This window comes from Neofelis nebulosa, chromosome 1 (genome assembly GCF_028018385.1).
Source record: "Neofelis nebulosa isolate mNeoNeb1 chromosome 1, mNeoNeb1.pri, whole genome shotgun sequence".
NCBI lineage: Eukaryota > Metazoa > Chordata > Mammalia > Carnivora > Felidae > Neofelis > Neofelis nebulosa.
The window spans coordinates 98,703,970-98,725,820 of NC_080782.1; the positions used below are offsets into that span (position 1 = coordinate 98,703,970).

At 40.8% G+C, this 21,851-nt stretch overlaps 1 protein-coding gene across 7 annotated transcripts in view; it reads right to left on the minus strand.

The window, feature by feature from the left end:
- The window catches only part of PDE8B (phosphodiesterase 8B), a 275,841-nt gene that overhangs the window by 114,367 nt on the left and 139,623 nt on the right, over positions 1 to 21,851 (minus strand). For all 7 annotated transcript variants that reach the window (XM_058729063.1, XM_058729062.1, XM_058729060.1 and 4 more), the window contains exons 3-5: positions 6,846 to 7,036; positions 3,271 to 3,330; positions 915 to 972 (exon numbers count right to left, since the gene is read on the minus strand). In XM_058729063.1, the coding sequence (XP_058585046.1) occupies positions 915 to 972; positions 3,271 to 3,330; positions 6,846 to 7,036 (309 nt within the window). The remainder of the gene's footprint in view (positions 1 to 914; positions 973 to 3,270; positions 3,331 to 6,845; positions 7,037 to 21,851) is intronic.

Below are 21,851 nucleotides of genomic sequence, written 5' to 3' on the forward strand. Positions count from 1 at the left end.
GCAGAGCCACAGAGACTTCCTTGGATTCCCTATACTGCAAGATCAGAGTACAGGCTCCCACAGAGTAACCCATAACACTGGGGTCGGGGAGCTGGTAGTCACCCCTGGGCTCCCTTTCCACTTCAGTATGAGGGAAGACTTCTCTGGGTGGCGCTGCAATGGCCGGGGGAGGGGCAGCGTGGTCACTGGATAACTGCTTTTCCTACCTGGCCTGCTGACAGAGCAGGGGTGATCACACTGCACCTGTGATGCAGGGATGCTTCAGCCTCACCTCCATGTCCTAGGATCCTTTCAGCAGTCTCTTGCTCTTGAACAGTTGTCGTTCTCGTGAGGAATTAAGTCAGGAACAACCTGCGTCTCTCTCTTGGTGTCATAGCCAGTGGAGTAATCCATCTCAAGCTTTACATTGAACATTAGTGTTATTCATGTAGTTGTGACTCAAGTAACTTTTCTTTGCTGACACGGATGGCTTAAACCACGAGTTGACAGATGTGAAAGCCATCATGGGTCTGTCCCTAAGGTATAAGCTCTGGCTGGGCCCTGAGGCACACAGAACGCTAGGTGCCAGTTTGGTGGACTTTAACCATATACCGTATAACGTTCACAAAGACTGAGTCTCACTGACTGGACTCATTTAAGTGAGGTTACTTTGGGACTACAGAATATTGACCTGTTGATAATAAGATGTACCTTTAGGTCATTACATTTCAATGACTAAGACACATGAAGTTATGAGAGAAAAAGCTTGAGTAGCAGCCGCTTATTACTGTCCTGTGAGAACAGCTACGTCCTTTCCCTCAAGGTCCTGGAGCTCAGTTCCCTTAAAGGTTATCTGTGGCTGTGCTATTAGGTGAGAACCAAGGATGAAGCATCGGTACCGGACAGGGGTGCTGAGTCACCTCCTACATACATACCCTATTGAAGCCTGCATGCAGGAGCGGGAGGACCGAGGCCTCTTCGTGGTCGCCTGATCTGCAGCAAAGCAGAAAATGCAGTCACTCACCAGATACAAACCAGGGTTCCTCACACTGAAACATGGAGAGCGAGCAGCGAGGCAAGCATGGAGTTTGCGTTAAGAGTGGCTTCCTGACCAGCATGTGTCCATGGGATGCACCTGCCTTCAAGCACCCAGAGTCCCACATCTGCCTTCCAGATGCAAAAAGAACACCAACATGAGAGAAAACTCCAGCAGTGTGTCTGAAAGCATGACCACGGCACACATGAGTGGCCATCTCCAAAGCTGGGCTGGCCTTGAAAGCTGAAACACATGGATGGGACAAGGTGGGTGCATTGCTCATCCCAGAGACTATCCTTTATGTTTTCCCCCAAACTTTCTGGAAATACAACACCCACCCCAAGACCTGGCTGGGTCCAACTTGCAATGTGAGGAAGTCAACTGGCACTATAGACTGCAGCACCCCATAACCAAATGGAAAAGAAGGGTCATTAAGAATGCCAAGGTAAAAGGGAAAAAGAGAAAAAAACTGAGGGTATTGTCCCTCATTTCATGCAAGGTTTCCTATACTGAGCCTATAGTTGGGTCTCAGAACAATCTGAGTACAATGAATGTCTGCTCATAGCATGACAAAGACATGCTATGTTGGGAAACAGGGAAGGAAAATGGAATAAAAGATAAATAAAATGGGTGGAGGGGCAGGTGGAGAACAAGAAGAAAAATCCCGGTGCTTGTTGGTGGCATTACCTACAGCTCATGCCTTCCCTATAGGAAAGCACAGTCCTCTCTTTTCTACCATGGAACTCTAGATTCTACCTTCTCTAAGTGACAGATTGGAATGGGGGAGGGGGTATGGTGGCACACGAGAGGTCTGAAGGTAGCAACAACACTCTATTTCATAAGCTGTGTTGCACAAACTCAGCACTCATTTTATTATTATTCTCTATCTGTAAAAAATATATTATTTAAAAAACAGGGGGGAAAGGGTGAAAAATAACAAGCCATAGCAAATCATTATTTGTCAAGGATCAGTAAGTATTTTTAATATGTGACTAGAAAAAAATTAGTATTTCTCTTCTGCGTCCATGGAATCAGTCAGCCTTGGGGAATATGCACGTGGCCTGGTATCTCCTGGTATCCATGTCTGAGACTCTAACACCCTATTAAGACCTCACAGCGCCCACAAGACAAAATACAAACAAGGGGGCAAAGAAGGCTGAGTGTACATCTTGATTCCCCTCACTCATTCTCCTTGAGACCCCATATATCCCATGAGGATAATGAAGTGGTAAGGAACCAATGAGGATAATTTCTTTCCTTTCCTTGGCCCACAGCCCACAGTGGGAATCCAAGTGAAGTGGCACAGCTCCCAACAACAGATCCAAGTAATAGCGGGGAAGGAAGAGTCTTTGGTTGGGGTAAAACTATGGAGCCAGGATTTCCTCCTGTACCAATATGGCTTTAGAAGACAGTATTTCAAACCTCCCCGGGCCAGGCTTGCCTGGGGGAGACCTAAACTCCCCAGTCTCTGTTGCCGGCTTGTCAGCAACTTTGCTGCAGACTCTGTGAGAGCTGCCACAATGGAGCCAGGTGCAGTAGGTCCTAGGCCCTAAATAAAGGTCTTAGTCTCTCAGAAGCTAATGATGGCATTAAGCAAACACCACAATTTGGATACTGCAAAGATTTCAAGGGTTGTAGCTTGTACAAACAACTTTTTTTCTTTGAGGTCTTTCATCCTAAGTGGTGGCCATTTCAGACAACAAACCCTGAAGAGAACCTTCTCATCCCACCATCTGAAACCTACAGCCCAATCCCCCTTTTTTGCCTTCCAACGTTGGCATGCAACCTTGTGTCCTGCTTCTAGACACTGAAGAGTCACAGTCCAAATTATACAATCCTTTCCTTCCAGCGTATTTAGAGTGCTTCTTTGTTCTCATGCTGTAATTTGTTTCTTCTTCTTTAGTGAAAAACAAGCATTCTCCCTCCTCTTATCTTCAAAGAAAAGATAAGCGGGAACAATGTTCTTCCCAGACCTCTTTGTCAGATTTTCTCATTATTTCTATCATGCGAGGAGTGCTCATTTTTTCCTAAGATGTACAGGTATGTGTTAACAGCAATTAAATATGACAGAGAAAAAGGTGAATATTTTCAGAAACTTGCAAAACAAAGAACACCCCCACAGAGTGAGATCTAAGGTTGGTGTTGTAGGGCCGAAGACAGGCCCAGTGCTGTGCTGGCTCAAAGACTGGATTCCACCAGACAAATGTTTCAGAATGAACAGTACTACTTCCAGCTGGGGATGGAGGTGAGCTTACGTTTGGGAAACCACCGCCAGGATCACCGTGTGCTCGGAGGGATTTGTGGCTCGGATCGACCTGCAATGAAAAGGCTCAAGTCAAACCAAGTGATCTAAGCTTTGTTACAATGAACGCATGCGGAACTTCACATTGAAAATGGCACAAAACCAAATCAAGAGAAAGTCTAAAAACACATGCAAGACAACAAAGAAAGATGCCCTTGTAGATTAGGACAAATTCTTTGTTTTACTGGAAAAAAAAAAAAAAGATTTTGTTTTTAACGCCAAGGCAATTATCCAATAGGTCAGACCTGCCAATTTTCCACTTCAAAAACTGGCAAATTCCACTTAAATTCCATGTTTTCTGACTGAAATTCCACTCTGCAAAAAAACTGGCTGTCCTAGAGGTCTCTAGTTATCAGTTTGTACTTGGGGAGCTCATTGCATTGGACCTTTTTTTCTTTTAAAATAGCAGGGAGCCCAGAAAGATGACCTTATTATAAAAATTAATACACTCACTGGCAGCTGGACATACAAACTCAGTTTAAAGCCTATTAAGGGTGGCACAAACAAACACCTAATTTTGTTGGTTGCACTGTTGTTTGGCTCAAATACTTGAGACAACTGGATTGTCAACTAGGGCTGAGAAAAGCTGCAATATAGCGTCTATCACTGTGAAGATACCTGTTTTGTACTAGGACCACCGGTATATACTTTATTCCCTAGGAATTTAATAGGATTAAAATAATTAAGGATAAAGAATTTTGAGGTCTGTGCATCTTCTTAGAAAATGTGCTATGTGTATTCCTGCAGCTCAGATTCTGGATTTTTCTGGTCAGGGGTGGTGAATTGGATGAACTTTTAATCAAGGGTCCCATACTTGAATCTTACTACAAATAAGCAGTATGCTTGTTTTGACCCATCTCCCTGGTCTGGACTCTGTTTATTTTGAGAGCCCTGGGAAGAGAACCATCATCTCCAAGAACAGAAGGCTCAAGGCTGCTCCTGAGTCATTTGTGAAACAGCATGTATTTGTTGATCTTTCTAGCTATTGGCATTTCAGCTCTTCTCCATTTCAACATGTTTGTACTACCGCTCCCCCAGAAAAAGCCAGCTTGTATTGCTTAATTTCCTTCAACTCTAAAATTTCCTGACCTTTCTCAAAAAACGTACCTTCCCATTTCCTATTCCTGGAGACCTCACTCTACGTGGGTGGAAGGCTCAAAAAAATGACCAGCTCTGGTCTTCCTGGGAAGTAAAGGTTTCCCTGGTAGATAAATGGTATTTGAACAAACTCCTTAAGTTCAATGGTTTCACTCACACTCACTGTGGAACAGAGGAGTAAGTCAATATCCCTTCCAAGGCTAGCACAGACTACTTCCTGAAGTCAGCCATCCCATAGCACAAGTCCTGGTAAGGTGAAGCTATAGTTTTTGTCTACCTACAAACCTACTGAATTCTCAGCAGCACCTAATGAAAAAAATGCACAGCAAGTCAGAGGTATGCCCTACTCTCTAGGGAAATACTAAGCACTTCTCACCTTTGTTGAGCCTCTTCCACCCCAGTGAGGTGTTAAGGCTATATTGCTAGGCTATGTTCTAAGGGGGTGGGCCTCAAGAGGCTCAAACTCTTGTTACGAACATAACAGGGCTGGGGCCAATGTTCGCTTAGCTTCTTCTGAAACTGGCTTGCATGTTCTGGGTTGCTTCTTGTCGGTATTTCTTCATTCTTCTTCCTCCCAAAGAAACTGGTACGGTCAGAGACACCTGGACCTCTTCCTGACTGAGAGGACTAAGGGGGACTGGAATAGGTGGGCCACGAGTCTAAGGAAGCATGTTAAGCTAAGGTCCAGTCAAGCTCAAAAATCCAGGGATCCTGGACCAGAGATGACAATGAAGATTGCGCATGTGTCAGGAGTGGGTCCCTTACACATCTTAGGAACATATGCTGGCAGCCACACATTCAGGATTCTGGCTGCACGTGACATAACCACTAATAGGCAGTAACCACACTCCCAGATACACAACCTGGCTTCTACATGCACAGATCCCCCACTGTTTTTCTGTGTGGCTGAGACAGAAGTATATTTATTAGACATCAAAACTACATTTCTTTATATTGAAGGAAGATGGTAAAATCTGCTAAATTTTGTCTTTACCTGAATTACAAGAGTTTTTTTATTTTTACACCTGAAGTTTGTCTTAAATCATTCCATGTATGCACAAAGGATTATGGCGTTTTTAGTATAAAAATCATGTAAGAAAGGTCAAGGCCAAGAAAAAGTAGATCTATTTATAAAGGACCCAATGCTATCCGTTCAATCATTTAAAAAGAAAAAAAAAATTCCTGATACTGAGAGTATCATCCAAATATTTTATGATGTATTTATTCACATACATAATAATTGAGTAGGAAAACATTTCTATACAGCATGCCAAGATATCTGAGACCAATAAGACATGTTAAAATATGTTCTGTAGGAAAAATTCTTCTTTAGGAAAATGAAAATGGTCAAAAAATAACAAGGCCAGGCCTTTAATGAGAAACGTCTCTTACTTAATCCAATCATTTCTTGCCAGAGTACCCAAGGATCTGAGAACCCACCTCCCTGTGTTTCATTTCATTTACTAATATTCAAGAAAATTCCAGCTCCATATGTAATTGGAGTCTGTGCCGGTCTAGCATTTAATTAGTGACCTCTTGCCATCTAGCTTCAAAGCATTCCAATTCTGCTAAACGGATCAGTTCATCCACGGCTAACTCTTAGGACTGCATTTATTTATGAACAGGCATGCATTTCTCCACCCGGAGTGCAAGCGTTTCTGTAAACAAGCGGAGAGTTTGGATCCCTGGAAGATTTCCTGCGGCTGTAAAGTGGCTGCCTTTGCTCCGCGATTACTGTACGATCTACCCCATCTGTGTCAGGCAGGGAAAAATGTGTATTTCACACATTTCTGATGTTCATTTGGGGACAGAATAATTAAGATTAAAATATCTGGTTTAAATCCAAACCATATCTGTATAATAAGAACTGTGTGAATTTTAATGTCTTTTGTGTGTGAACGCGTGAAATATGAGCGATTCTCAGAGGGAGAAAAAAACACCTTGACATTTTCTGAGGCACCCAGATCACACCTCTAAATTCAATGGAACTCAAACGTGGAAAAACAGAAAAGGTGAAATAAATTCATAGGAGGACCTATAGCTTTCATCACAGAAATCTGTATACACTGCTTAGAAACATCAACACACAGGGGCGCCTGGGCGGCTCAGTCGGTTGAGTGTCCGACTTCAGCTCAGGTCATGATCTCACAGCTCATGAGTTCAAGCCCCGCATCAGGCTCTCTGCTGATAGCTCCGTGCCTGGAGCCTGCTTCGGATTCTGTGTCTCCCTCTCTCTCTGCCCCTAACCCACTTACATTCTGTCTCTGTCTCTCTCAAAAATAAACAAACATTAAAAAATTTAAAAAAAAAAAAAGAACATCAACACACATTTTAGAAATACTTGGGGTGGAACTAAAGACATCTATAAATGAATTTCATTTTTAGCTACTGGGTGAACATTTAGTGAGCATGTTACATTAGGGAAGGTACCTGCACACTGCTTCTGCATCAAAGTTTCGAGTCTGTCTGTGATCTATTACGATAATTTCATGATGTTTATCTAGAAAGCATTCCAGGGCTGACTCTGGAGTCCGGGCAATATTGCATCTATAACCAGCTCGGTCACAGGCCCACCAGAATCCATCACTCTGGCTATCTTCCTTTGCAAAGATCAGCAAAACCTGAAATACACGCAGAAAAGCATCTTACAAGAAATCATCGTTCTTACGAGACTCTATTAAAAAACAAGTCTACAGTACACTGGTTAAAAATGCAGTGTCTAGAAAGAAGCTACCCGAGTTCAAATCCCAGCTCCCCCAACTGGTTCCAGTGTGTCTTTGAACAAGGTATTTCCTTCATTTTTCCTACAGTTCCTCCACTGTCAGACATGCCATGCCATGCCAGCTAGTTGTGAAACTTTCAGGAGCACGAAGCAGGCACTCAGTCACTGGTGGTGGCTGATGCTCATTTTTAATTTCCCCAGTTGGCTTTGTTTTTAAATATTTAAGCAGTGAAATTATTAACAGGATAATTATTAACACAGGTGAGACTACGGTTCACACTTAAACCTATTTGGTTCCAGTACAGGTGGTGTTGGCCTGACAGTACCTGAAGACCAACCCTCTGAGCCTAGCAATTAGATCCTTAGAAGGACACAGGAAAGGGAAATAACTCAAAGCAACCTCAAAAACTAATTTTAACACCCAACCCATGCTAGAGTCTGGAAAGAATGACCATGAAATGTGAAGATAATGGAGCCAAATTGAGGAAAACTTGCCCCTTTCTGCCTGAGAAGTGCAGCCCCACTGGAAAGAAGGTGGCAATACCCTGTGTCCCCCTCACCAGCCCCAGGGCTCCAGCACCAGATTCTCTGGCAGAAAGCCCGAGAAAGCCTTCTTACCACCTGAACTTGTTCATTTATTTGCTTGATTATGCTCTATCCTCCCAGTGGAATTGAGCTTCAGGACCGCAAGGACCTGCCTACCATGTTCCCAGCTACCCCCTCCCTCACCCGTGTGCCAAGATGGCACTTACTAGCTGCTCAGAAATATTTGGTGAGTTAAAGGTTAACTAACTGTAGAGTTCTCTGCAAAACACAGAAGGGTTTTATTTACTATGATTAGAAATAAGAGGTTCTCATAAAGAAACGCAATTATCTCAAGACACACATAAGGCATTTAATGTTTTTCAGCATCCACTTCTGGTTTAAACAGCAACAGAAGGGTTTTCGTCACAACATGAAGTGCCTTTAAGCCAATAACCAATATCAGTCTTGATGATGAAATATCAATGTGCTTCGTTTACATTCAGAAAGACGAATTGTGCAGCCATTACCATTACATTTTTAAAATGTTTTATTAATTAAAAATTGGCAATATATAGAAAACAGACACAATACTATAATAAACCTAATGCACCCAACACCCAGCTTCAGCAATAACCAACTCCAGGCCAATCTGTCTTCATTTCTACCCTTCCCCAATTTTCAACACTTGCACTGGTTTGCAGCAAGGCCTGCATATCACATTATTTCATTCATTGGCATCTGTTAAAGACTTAAAAAAAAGAAAGAAAAGAAAACCACAACACCATCTCATACCTAAACCTCCCCAGTAGCTCCTTAACATCATTAAATATCTGAATGCATCATAAATGTCATTTGTTTTACACTGTTTAAGTCATTTCCTGTTTTCCCAAATACCATGTTTCCAGAAGAGACAGAATCATTTTCAACATGATTTTGACATTTTCTTCTTTTTTAATAGAACTTGTATTTATTTATTTACTTTTTTAAAGCTGTATTTTATTTTTTTATGCAATTTATTGTCAAATTGGTTTCCATACAACACCCAGTACTCATCCCAACAGGTGCCCTCCTCAATACCCATCACCCACCTTCCCCTCCCCCCTACCCCCCATCAACCCTCAGTTTGTTCTCAGTTTTTAACAGTCTCTTATGGTTTGCCTCCTTCCCTCTCTGTAACATTTTCCCCCTTCTCCTCCCCCATGGTCTTCTGTTAAGTTTCTCAGGATCCACATAAGAGTGAAACCATACGGTATCTGTCTTTCTCTGTATGGCTTATTTCACTTAGCATCACACTCTCCAGTTCCATCCACGTTGCTTCAAAGGGCCATATTTCGTTCTTTCTTATTGCCATGTAGTACTCCATTGTGTATATAAACCACAATTTCTTTATCCATTCATCAGTTGATGGACATTTAGGCTCTTTCCACAATTTGGCTATTGTTGAAAGTGCTGCTATAAACATTGGGGTACAAGTGCCCGTATGCATCAGCACTCCTGTATCCCTTGGGCAAATTCCTAACAGTGCTATTGCTGGGCCATGGCGTAGGTCTATTTTTAATTTTTTGAGGAACCTCCACAATGTTTTCCAGAGCGGCTGCACCTCCCAACAACAGTGCAAGAGGGCTCCCGTTTCTCCACATCTTCTCCAGCATCTATATATAGTCTCCTGATTTGTTCATTTTAGCCACTCTGACTGGCATGAGGTGCTATCTCAGCGTGGTTTTGATTTGTATTTCCCTGATGAGGAGTGACGTCGAACATCTTTTCATGTGCCTGCTGGCCATCTGGATGTCTTCTTTAGAAAAGTGTCCATTCATGAGATTTTGACATTTTCTTCTTAGCACATGGCTTGAAATCACACACTAGTAACACAGGATGCAGCCACACTTATTAAGAGCTCACCCTGGGCTAGGTCTGTCACTCCTCAGTCCAGAGTGCTCCTAAAAGTCTTTGACCACAGAGCTACTTCTAGGAAGAAGTGGCAGGTGGCTCTTCTAAGAGAATTGAAGGGCACAGCCTTGTGGATTTGATAATGAAGAGAAAGTCTTCAAATGAAACTATTAACAAGAGAGCTACAATGTACAAGTCAGGTAGAATAAATTGGTTTGTGTGTAAAGTCAATAACAGCTATGGTATTAACACGAAAAACTCAATACACGGGGCTTAAAAGTCAGAAAAGATGAGAGAATTTCTTCTTTTTTCTTTTTTTTGGAGTTAATTCTTTTTTTTTTTTTTTAATTTTTTTTTTTCCAACGTTTTTTTTAATTTTTTTTATTTTTTATTTTTGGGACAGAGAGAGACAGAGCATGAACGGGGGAGGGGCAGAGAGAGAGGGAGACACAGAATTGGAAGCAGGCTCCAGGCTCCGAGCCATCAGCCCAGAGCCTGACGCGGGGCTCGAACTCACGGACCGCGAGATCGTGACCTGGCTGAAGTCGGACGCTTAACCGACTGCGCCACCCAGGCGCCCCTGGAGTTAATTCTTTTTTAAATTTTTTTTATTTTTTAATTTACATCCAAGTTAGTTAGCATATAGTGCAACAATGATTTCAGGAGTAGATTCCTTAATGCCCCTTAACGCATTTAAACCATCCCCCCTCCTATAACCCCTCCAGTAACTCCGTGTTTGTTCTCTGTATTTAAGAGTCTCTTATGTTTTGTCCCCCTCTCTGTGTTTATATTATTTTTGCCTCCCTTCCCTTATGTTCATCTGTTTTGTAAGATGAGAGAATTTCTTCTCAGTCCTCTGTCGAGCTGAACTAGGACTTGCTAAACAAGAATCTCAACACTTTAGATTTCCTTTATGCCATCTGGCCTCAATAACTGACTAATACAATAAGAACACACTGTATTCCCATGTTGGGCACTGCTGAAGATTAACCTCGTAATACTTACAGACTGTTCCACTTTTGGAAAAATAATGTCATTAATAAACAAAAATTTCCCAAGCACCTACTACGTTCCCAGCATTGTCTTTAACTGCTTAGAGAACAGTGATGAAAATAATAAAGACCCTTGCACTATATAGAGGTAGAGGGGTAAAGAACATGAATAGTAAGTAAGCAAATGACAATGAATGTTAAAAGTGCTAAGTGCTATGTACAAACAGTAGGAGAGGGGAAGGGAGAGCAAAACTGGGCACTGGAAGCAACATTAAGGAAGGTGGTTAGGGTAGGTCTCGCTGAAAAAGTAACATAGGCACAAATGCCTGAAGGAAACAAAGAAGGAAGCCAAGTTGATGTCTGAAGGAAAAGCACTCCAAGCAGGAGGGGCTCTACTGGCCCCTAGAGTGGGAAGTGTGCTGGATGTGTTCAAAGAACTGTAAGGAAGCCACTCTGACAGAGGGAAGAATGAGAGGCAAAGTCTAGTTTGCAGCAGAGGGCTGGGTCACATTAAGGCCATTTGAGGAACTTATACTGGATTTCACATGAGAACTCACAAAACTGATTCAAAGTGAGCAAGGGTATTAACCATGTCTTGTTATTTTCTGTAGTTCTAACGCTTTGGCATCTAAAGCCCTGCAACCCTGCGCCTCCAAAGAGGGTTAGTCAATTTCTGGAAATAGCAGAAAACAGGCCTAGAAAAGCACCCTTCAAATGCAAATCAATCCAGAGCCCAGACTCCTACCACTTCTTTTATCACGCTTTAATGCATGGAACCACCTACCCTCATCACTCCAGGGCCAGGAATCAAACAACCAGAGACAAACCTCTATGCCCCAAATTCCCCTGGGATGATTCAAGCTGGCCAAACCTGCTTACCCTCCTTTACCCATTCCTTCCCACAGAAGCCATAGTGAGACTCTTGCCCACATTTTCCTCTTGGTCCCTCTGCCTCCTGAGCAACCTTGGTGCTAAACGTGTGGTCTGTCATGGCATAGGGTGCCCCCTCCTCCAAGTGACAAACTGTTTAATCATAGTCATTTCCTGATCTGTTGGCCTCACCCTACCTAAATAATAACATCTTCATTTTAAAACAAGACTAATTATATTGTAAAAGCACTCATGAGAGAATTTCTTTGGGTAGTGTTTAAAATTCTTCCCATTTGGGGCGCCTGGGTGGCGCAGTCGGTTAAGCGTCCGACTTCAGCCAGGTCACGATCTCGCGGTCCGTGAGTTCGAGCCCCGCGTCAGGCTCTGGGCTGATGGCTCGGAGCCTGGAGCCTGTTTCCGATTCTGTGTCTCCCTCTCTCTCTCTGCCCCTCCCCCGTTCATGCTCTGTCTCTCTCTGTCCCAAAAATAAATAAAAAACGTTGAAAAAAAAATTAAAAAAAAAAATAAATAAAATTCTTCCCATTTAAGGGTAATGTATGGAACTATTAAGTTATTATAATGTATACCTGAAACTAATATAACACTGTATGTTAATGGGAATTAATACTTAAAAAAATAAAATTCTTCCCATTTATTAAAAAAAATCAGAAAGACTACTTTTCAATAATTCAACTCCTAAGTGAAAAATCTACAGGAATAAAAATATATATGCATTTTACAGTGAAGTACTATAGTAATTACCTTTTTTTGATGTACGCCTATCTCTGGAACATTGCACCTTTTCTAGGAAAGTCGCGGGCCCAAGTAACTAGGGTTGGACTTTCTGTCCCTATCTCCCAGCGCAGCTGGGCTAATGATATTCTGTTTCCAGAAATTTGGGGTTTGAACAAAAGAGACACAAAGGCCAGGAAATGAGACCTGTAGCTCATTAATAGTAGAGATATGGAAGCAAGAGCCTTCAACTCTTGCTGTCAAAGTACTCAGAGATGGCTCACTGCCACACTTTCTAAGCCAGAGCTTTCAATTCCTCCTTGAATTCTACAAAGAAAAAAAAAATTGCACGAATACGTTTTTATTCATTTATTTACTTTGTTGTTTAAGGCAGCTCTCACTTGCAACCAAAGAAAACCAAAAAGACCTAAAGTGATACAGTCCCTCTCCCTATTTAACATTCTATGTATCGGGTGCATGGGTGGCTCAGCTGGTTAAGTGTCCAACTCTTAATTTCAGCTCATGTCATGATCTCATGATTCTTGAGATCAAGCCCTCTGTCAGGCTCTGTGCTGGCAGTGTGGAGCCTGCTTGGGATTCTCTCTCTCGCCCTCTATCTCTGCCCCTCCCCCACTCACACTGTCTCCATCTCTCTCAAAATTAAAAAAAAACTTAAAAAAATTAAAAAATTTTTCTATGTATCAGTACTTTGTTAGTCATGGCCACTCTTAAGTATTTACTGACCCTTCACTGAGGCATATCTCAAAATTTCAGAAAATAAACTTTAAACATAATTATTAAAGGCATACGAATGAATTTGATTTGTAAAGAATAAGACTTAAGCGACCCTTTTATTTGCTTTAATAATATAGAGAACATTCAAAGAGTATGTATTGATGATCTATTATAAAGTGTTATGAACTGGGAGAAAAAGCTGATAGAGATGGACAAAGTCTAGTCTCTGCCCCTAGGAAGCAAGCAGCGGAGACAGTCAGGGGAAGATAAGCATAGTAAATGCACTACTGAGCAGTGACCACACGAGGATAAGGACATGACATCCAAGAAGAGAATCTTGGTGCAGGGGAATGGGCAGAAGGAAACAATTGTGTTGTATCTACTTCACTGCACTGCTGTAAACAACATCAAAAGAGTAGATTAAGATCTGATCCAGGATGAAGCTTGGGACAATGAGACAACACCTTCCTTCTGGGACAGATGTGGGTGGACTTGAGTCCTGTCCAGGGTCAGAACACTACTAAAGGCAATCCTTGCTTCGCATGGTAGGGCCAGGCTCTAACAGCAACCACAAAAAGCAGCCCTAAATGATGGCAAAAATGACTATTCTATGACCTTCATAAATTCTGTCCAAACATGAAAAATCTTAGTTGGTATTAACTGTGTAATGAAATAAAGTAAAACTGTAAATGAAAACGTTAGAAGCACTGAAAACTAAAATATTTTCTTTTAAAAAAACTTACAAGTAGCTTTTTTTTTAATTATTTTTTTTAATGTTTATTTATTTTTGAGACAGAGAGAGACAGAGCATGAACAGGGGAGGGGCAGAGAAAGAGGGAGACACAGAATCCGAAACAGGCTCCAGGCTCTGAGCCGTCAGCACAGAGCCCGACGCGGGGCTCGAACTCACGGACCGTGAGATCATGACCTGAGCTGAAGTCAGACACTTAACCAACCGAGCCACCCAGGCACCCCACAAGTAGCTTGAACAGTATGTGCCTTCTCCAAATTGTGTAAGCATAGAATACAGAGTGAGCATCTTTTTTATGACCTGGTGAACTACAAAGTCCTAAACTTCGATCAGCTTCCAGTATTTCATCTGCCCAACTTTCAGTGCCACAAAATAGGCCGAGTTTCATTAATTAATACGTAGTTTTCTTTCTGTTTTTTTACTGGTACCACTTCCTCTGTGACATTTCATTACTGTCATCACAAACACTCTCCATGGATTCTGATCATTGCTACAAGTTTAACGACCTCTGGCTGCAGATCTAGAACATCTCAATGTGACAGTGTGAACATTCCCACCCCAATCAGCTCTCTCCGCTAACCTCATTAACATTCAATTTAATCTTCCCTCTGGCAGGATCACTTCTCATTTCTCTGATGCACTTTCATCTGTGTTGGCTCATTCCCTCTCTCAATGATCTGTTTGTGTGTAAGGTCACGTGTGTGGTCATGGAGAGACAAGATGGTGACAACTAACTACACACTTTGCTGTCTGTGCCTGCATGGACGAACAGTAGGCAGAGATCAATCATGAAGACGTTGAAAAAGGTGACGTCATTGGTTACTGATTGTGCCACGCATCTGTTATTTACATAGTGGTATGTGGACTGAAGTGCTAGCAACACAGTTCATATTTAAGGCAATTATTCAATGAGAACACTGATGTAATTGCAATCCAAAGCATGTTGTGGGGATCTGGTGTGATTTATCTCAACTCTGAAACCTGTACACACTGAAACTGTGCAAAGCTGGGCAACCTATACTGCTTTTCACATGTAACTACAAAGAACTCAAACTGCCAGGCAGGGCCTCCCTCCTTCTGCAAGGAGACTGCTACCTAAACCTTCCTAGAACCACAATGTTTTATTCATCTCTCCATCCAAGCTAGAATGACCAACTAAAGGCTGATCCGTGGCAGGGCCAAGAGAATCAAGCACAGGAGTCTGGTGGGAGCAGCCTCACAGGGGTAACACAGACTGCAGGTGACTGGGAGAAGGGGGTGTCCCAGTAGCCATTACAAGAACAGGGCCCAGGACTCTCAGGACTCCTGTAAGCAGGAAAGGACTCTGAGGGTGATCCATTACCCCCCATTTCACAGATGAGGATAGTACCTTCCCAAAGCCAAGCAGCAACAGAGCTGGATCCACATCTGCCAACTCCTGCTTCGGTGAACTTTCCAGGGCTCCAGTAGAGCTCTCTTGCTTTGCTGGAAATCCTTGTAACTATTCCTTTGACAAGTTTAATCAACAAATGCTTACAAATACCTTTGAGGAAAGCAATAATCTGTCTCGGATAGTCAAATCAGTATGAAACTATTTTCTCAGTAAAGACTAATTATGAAAAATATGAAGATAAAACTAACATTTCCCTAAAGAAATGTCACTTATTAGTATTTGTATAAACAAAGGTGAGTCTACACATCTCTACATGCATTCCCCCTGTCTATTAAGCATCAATTTTCAGAATACTTGGTTTGGCTTTAAGCAAACACTGGGTAACAAAGAGCTTCTAGAATAGACCACACGTATAGATTTTATTAGTATTAGCCACATACTAAACTATTGACCAATGTGATCAGGTGAGGGGTGAATTCAGCAGGCACAAAATGGTTTGAGAGCATTCCGTAAACGTCTCCAGGAAGGTGATGCTATTAACAGCTATGGTTTGATGAAAATTTAAGAGCCAGCCATTATAATGAAAGTACTTTAAATAGAGGATCTTATTCAGTAACTCTTCAACAATTCTTTGGAGGGTAGAATTATCTTCAATTTAGAGACATGGAAACAAAGTGCTACAAGTGTTAAGAGACTCACCCATAGCCACACAACTAGCAAGATTTGAACTGAGGTCAGCCTGACTCCAGAGCCTGAGCAATGATGTTATATTTTTTTTCCCCCCTGAAATATGGGAACAAAATTCCTACCGACTCTGTAATTGCATGGAACTGACTGGGCTAGGTGGAAGCCATGACTTCACAATAAAATGAAGGACAGACAGGACAGGAGAGTCCTGCAGCAAGTTACCATGTCAAAGCATCTCTACAACTCAGTCATTTCACTTAATATGTAAGGATAGCCCCGATGAGGCCATATGAGCTCCAATACTGAACAGTTCCAGAAAATCCGTGTCCGTGCAATACGGAAGAATAAATCTTAAAGCCAAGTACAGCCTTGGTAGGAAACACTTAGGCCACAGTTGTGATGAATAGGATTTCCAAATCCAGTTGGAAAGCCCAGTGGGAGTGGCAGAGCGGGGGAGGCAGTGGACAGCACCGTAAGCAGAAACCTGCCAATTCTACATACTGAACAAGTAAACATCCTCAAGGCAGTGATGAAGCAAAGGCCACTTCATTTTGAAATGCTGATATGAATCTCCTGCCTCAAAATATTTCTCCTACTTTTAATTTTCTTGCCAAGACTGGACAACAGGACTTTTAGTATCAGTCCCGGCCACTCCCCCCAGGAGAGACGTCCTCTATGATACCATGCTGCACTTCTCCCCAACACTTCCACCCATTCCACTTCTCACACTGCTCCTGACAGCTCATGCAGGGCATGCAGAGCTCCATGTTACATGTCCTGACATGGGAGCAAGTTTCCCCCAGTGAACTGAGAAATGCACCCAAAAAGCAACCACATCCTGAAGTATTCTCATCAAGCAAGTTCCTCCCATGCCCTAAGGACTCTGGCGGATCCAGCTCTTTAACATTTGCAGCATGCCAGTGAAGTAAAAATAGATATTTTTCCCCAAGTTGGGGGAGGGGGAAGGCAGGGGGGGAAAAAAACCAAACGAATACGAAGGCACTGGACATAGTATGATTTTTCTAAGACAGTCACATTATCAGTAGCAGAAGCACAAAAACACTTCACTACATATGACTGTCCCTTAAGCTGGAGTGTTACAAATGAGAGAACTGACTGAGCACACTTGTCTTCCACTGTAGCACCTATGACAGAGCCTTGAACATACAGGTGCTCTGGAGCTGGTTTCTGAAGGGATCAATGAAAGTATGCTTCAATCAGACCAAGTGGGAATGACACGTTAGTTCTCAGTTGAGGGTGTTATCTTTTTAAAAACAATCTCTTGATTGCTGTGTACCTCACTCAGAGAAGGACTCCTGACCACTTGCATCTGCAGGCATCTAGGGCCAAACTCATGTGATGGGAATCAAGCAGCAAACACAGTAGCACTGGAAACATTCCAGCTCTTGCCCTGAGTGATGAGTTCACCGTATTCATTTTGTTATTTCATAGTCTACGACTAGCAGTTAAAAATAAACCCAAAATTAGAGACCACTGTTTTTCAGTAGTGGAGTATAGAGCTGTTTTTGGGAATTTTAATACTACCAAGGACTAAATCATGTCTGAGAAGACAGAAATACAGTATATTTGAGACTCTGTTATAAAAATCTGACCACCAAACATGCATATTAAAAAATTACTCAAGGGGCGTCTGGGTAGCTCAGTCAGTCAGGCATCCGACTTTGGTTCAGGTCATGATCTCACTGTTCATGAGTTTGAGCCCTGCATTGGGCTCTGTGATGACAGCTCAGAGCCTGAAGCCTGCTGCAGATTCGCACGCTCTCTCTCTCCTCTCTCTGCCCCTACCCTGCTCACACTCTGTCTCTGTCTCTCTCAAAAATAAACATTCAAAAAAATTTTTAAATTACTTAAGGGTAACCACCCCCCCAATAAAAAGAAACCCAACGTATAGTTTAAAACAGAAAAAATTCTGAAAACTGTCAATTTGACATAAAGCAAAAAGGGTGAAGAGACAGAAAATATAAGACTAATTTTATCAGTAATCACTCAGTGTAACCAGACTGAATTCAAAGGAAGACCAAAAATCAGAATAGATTTTAGAGAAATCAAAGCTATATGCTGCTTACAGGAGACATTTTTAATATAAAGTTATAAAGAAAAACTGAAAATGGACAGAAAAACATACCAGAAAAACATGACCAAGAAAAGCTGGTCCAGCAACATTAGCAACAGATAAAACAGAAGGTAAGGCAAAAGTTTAAAGAGACACCTCATAATAAAAAGGAGAGTCACCAAGAATATATAATAATCAAGAATATATATTAACACCACAGATTCAAAACATCAGCAAGTATTAACAGATATTGATATTGACCTATATCCACTGCCACAGAAACTGAGAAATCAGTGAAAAACTGAGAGAGTTTGAACAGCATAAATGAGGTTGAATTAATTCATGTACACAGAACCGAGTATTCAAATAGAGATACATCTTTAAAAGCTTTGTGTGGAATATTAATTCAAAACTGGTTACATTATTGCTCAATCAAGTTGCAACAAAGAATCAAAGAATATTAATGGAAGATCATACAGTCTTTTCTACAAGTGAATCTAGAAAAACTGGGTATCAGTACAAGGATAAAACATGAGCTTTTACTTCTCTATCACTCCATATCCCAAAATGAATTTCAGATTGATTATAAAAATAAAATTAATTTTTTTAATTGTTTTAACAAAGAACCTAAGAAATTATCATCTTGAACTGGGAGTAGGTAAAGACTTTTAGAATACAGAATGTAATAACTATAAGAGAAATGATAACTTAGGCTACATCAAAATTAAATTTTGCTCAAAAGCCAAAGTTAAGAAGATGAATAGAAAAATCAGCCTGGAAGAAAATATTCACAAAATCCATTTTTTTATTTTAAAGGTTTTATTTAAATTCAGTAGAGTTAACATATAGTTTAATATCGGTTTCAGGAGTGGAATTTAGTGTTTCTTCACTTACATACAACACCCAGTACTTGTCACAACAGGTGCCTTTCTTAACACCCATCACCCATTTAGCCCATCCCCCCACTTCCCCTCCAGCAACCCTCAGTTTGTTCTTTACAGTTAAGAGTGTCTTATGGTTTGCCTCCCTGTCTTTTTTTTCCTTTTCCCTTCCCCATGTTCATTTTTGTTTATTGAATTCCACGAGTGAAATCATATGATATTTATCTTTCTCTGATTGATTTATTTTGCTTAGCATAATATACTCCTGCTCCATCCACGTCGTTGCAAATGGCAATATTTCATTCTTTTTGATGGCTGAATAACATTCCATTGTATATAAATACCACTTCTTTACTCATTCATCAGTTGATGGACGTTTGGGCTCTTTCCATAATTTGGCTAATACTGATAACGCTGCTATAAACATCAGGGTGTATATGCCCCTTCAAATCAGTATTTTTATATCTTCTGGATAAATTCCTAATCATGCAATTCCTGGGTCATAGGGTATCTCTATTTTGAGTTTTTAAGGAACCTCATACTTTTCTCCACAGTGGCTGCACCAGTTTACGTTCCCACCAACTTTCTCCACATCCTCGCCAACACCTCTAATTTCCTGTGTTGGTAATTTTAGCCATTCTGACAAGTGTGATGTGCTTTTCTCATTGTGGTTTTGATGTGTGTTTCCCTGATGATGAGTGATAGTGAGCATCTTTTCATGTGTCTGTTAGTCATCTGGAAGTCTTTGGAAAAATGTCTATTCGTGTCTTCTTCCCATTTCTTAACTCCCCATCATTTGTTTTTTTGTTGAGCTTGATAAGTACAAATTTGGGATCATAACCTTTCATCAGGTCATTTGCAAATATCTTCTCCCATTCAAAGGCTGCCTTTTAGTTTTGTCAATTATCTTCTTCGCTGTGCCGAAGCTTTTTATCTTGATAAAGTCTCAATATTTCAGGTTTGCTTTTGTTTACCTTACCTCCAGACACAAGTCTAGCAAGAAGTTGCTATGGCAAAAGTCAAAGAGGTTATTCCCTGTGTTCTTCTCTAGGATTATTATGGTTTTCTGTCTCACATTTAGGTCTTTCATCCATTTTGAATTTATTTTTGTGTATGGTATAAGAAAGTGGTCCAGTTTCATTCTTCTGCATGTTGTCATCCAGTTTTCCCAGTACCATTTGTTGAAGAGACTTTTTTTTCCATTGGATATTCTTTCCTGCTTTGTCAAAGATTAGCTGACCATATAGTTGTGCATCCACTTCTGGGTTCTCTGTTCTGTTTCATGGATCTATGTGTCTGTTTTTATGCCAGTACCATACTGTCTTGATGACTATATCTTTGAAACAGAGCTTGAAGTCTGGAATTCTGATGCCTCCATCTTTGCTCTTCTCTTTCAAGGTTGCTTTGGCTATTCACGATCTTTTGTGGTTCCATACAAATTTTAGAAATGTTTGTTCTAGCTCTGTGAAAAATATTGGTTGTATTTTGATAGGGACCGCATTTCAAGTGTAGATTGATTTGGGTAGTATCAATATTTTAACCATATTTGTCCTTCCAATGCATGAGCATGGAATATTTTTCCATTTCTTTGTTTACTCTTCAATTTTTCTTGTAAGTGTTCCACAGTTTCCGGAGTACAGATCTTTTATCTCTTTTGTTAGGTTTATTCCTAGGTCACTTATGGTTTTCGGTGCAATTGTAAATTGGACAGATTCTTTGATTTCTTTTCCTCCTGCTTCATTATTGATATATAGAAATGTAACAGATTTCTGTACATTCATTTTGTATCCAGTGAATTTGCTGAATTTATTGGTTTTAGCAATTTTTTGATGGAACCTTTGGGTTTTCTACACAGAGTATCGTTATCATCTGTGAATAGTGGAAGTTTGACTTTTTCCCTGGCAACCTGGGAGCATTTTACTTCTTTTTGTTGTCTGATTGCTGAGGCTAAGACTTCTAGTACTATGGTAAACAACAATGGTGAGAGTGGACATCCTGGTCTTGTTCCTGACCTTAGAGTGAAAGCTCTCAGTTTTTCCCCATTAAGGATGATATTAGCTGTGGGTCTTTCTTATCCAGCTTTCATGATGTTGAGGCATATTCCCTCTATCCCTACTCTGTTGAGGATTTTTATCAAGAATGGATGTATTGTGTCAAATGCTTTTTTGCATCTATTGGCAGGATTATATTATATGGTTCATATCCTTCCTTTTATTAAGGTGATGTATCACATTGATTGATTTGCAGATATTGAACCATCCTTGCAGCCCAGGAATAAATCCCACTTGATCATGCTGAATAATTCTTTTAATGTACCGATGGATTCGATATGCTGGTATTTTGTTGAGAATTTCTGCAACTAAGTTCATCAGGGATATTGGTCTGTTATTCTCCTTTTTAGTGGTGTGTTTGGTTTTGGAATCAAGGTACTGCTGGCCTCGTAGAATGAATTTGCAAGTTTTCCTTCCATTTCTATTTTTTGGAACAGTTTGAGAATAGGCATTAACTAGTCTTTAAATGTCTGGTAGAACTCCCCTGGGAAGCCATCTGGCCCTGGACTTTTGTTTGTTGGGAGATTTTTGATTACTGATTCAATTTCTTTGATGGTTATGGGTCTGTTCAAATTTTCTATTTCTTCCTGTTCCAGTTTTGGTAGTTTATATGTTTCTAGGAATTTATCCATTTCGTCCAGATGGCCCAATCTGTTGGCATATAACTTTTCATAATATTCTCTTATAATTATTTGTATTTCTGTGGTGTTGGCTGTGATCTATTTCATTCGTGGTTTTATATATTTGGGTCCTTTCCTTTTCTTTTTGATAAGTCTGGCTAGGGGTTTATCATTATTATTAATTCTTTCAAAGAACCAGCTCCTAGTTTCATTCATCTGTTCTACTGGCTTTTGTTTCTATATCATTTATGTCCACTGTAATCTTTATTATTTTCCTTCTTCTGCTGGCTTTAGGCTTCATTTACTTTTCCTTTTCTAGCTCCTTTAGGTGTAAGATTAGATTGTGTATTTGAGAGTTCTCCTGCTTCTTGAGGTGGGCTTGTATTGCTATATACTTCCCTCTAAGGACTACTTTTGCTGCATCCCAAAGATTTTGGACTATCGTGTTTTCATTTTCATTCACTTTCCTGTACTTTTTTATTTTGTCTTTAATTTCCTCATTAACCCATTCATTCTTCAGTAGGATGTCCTTTA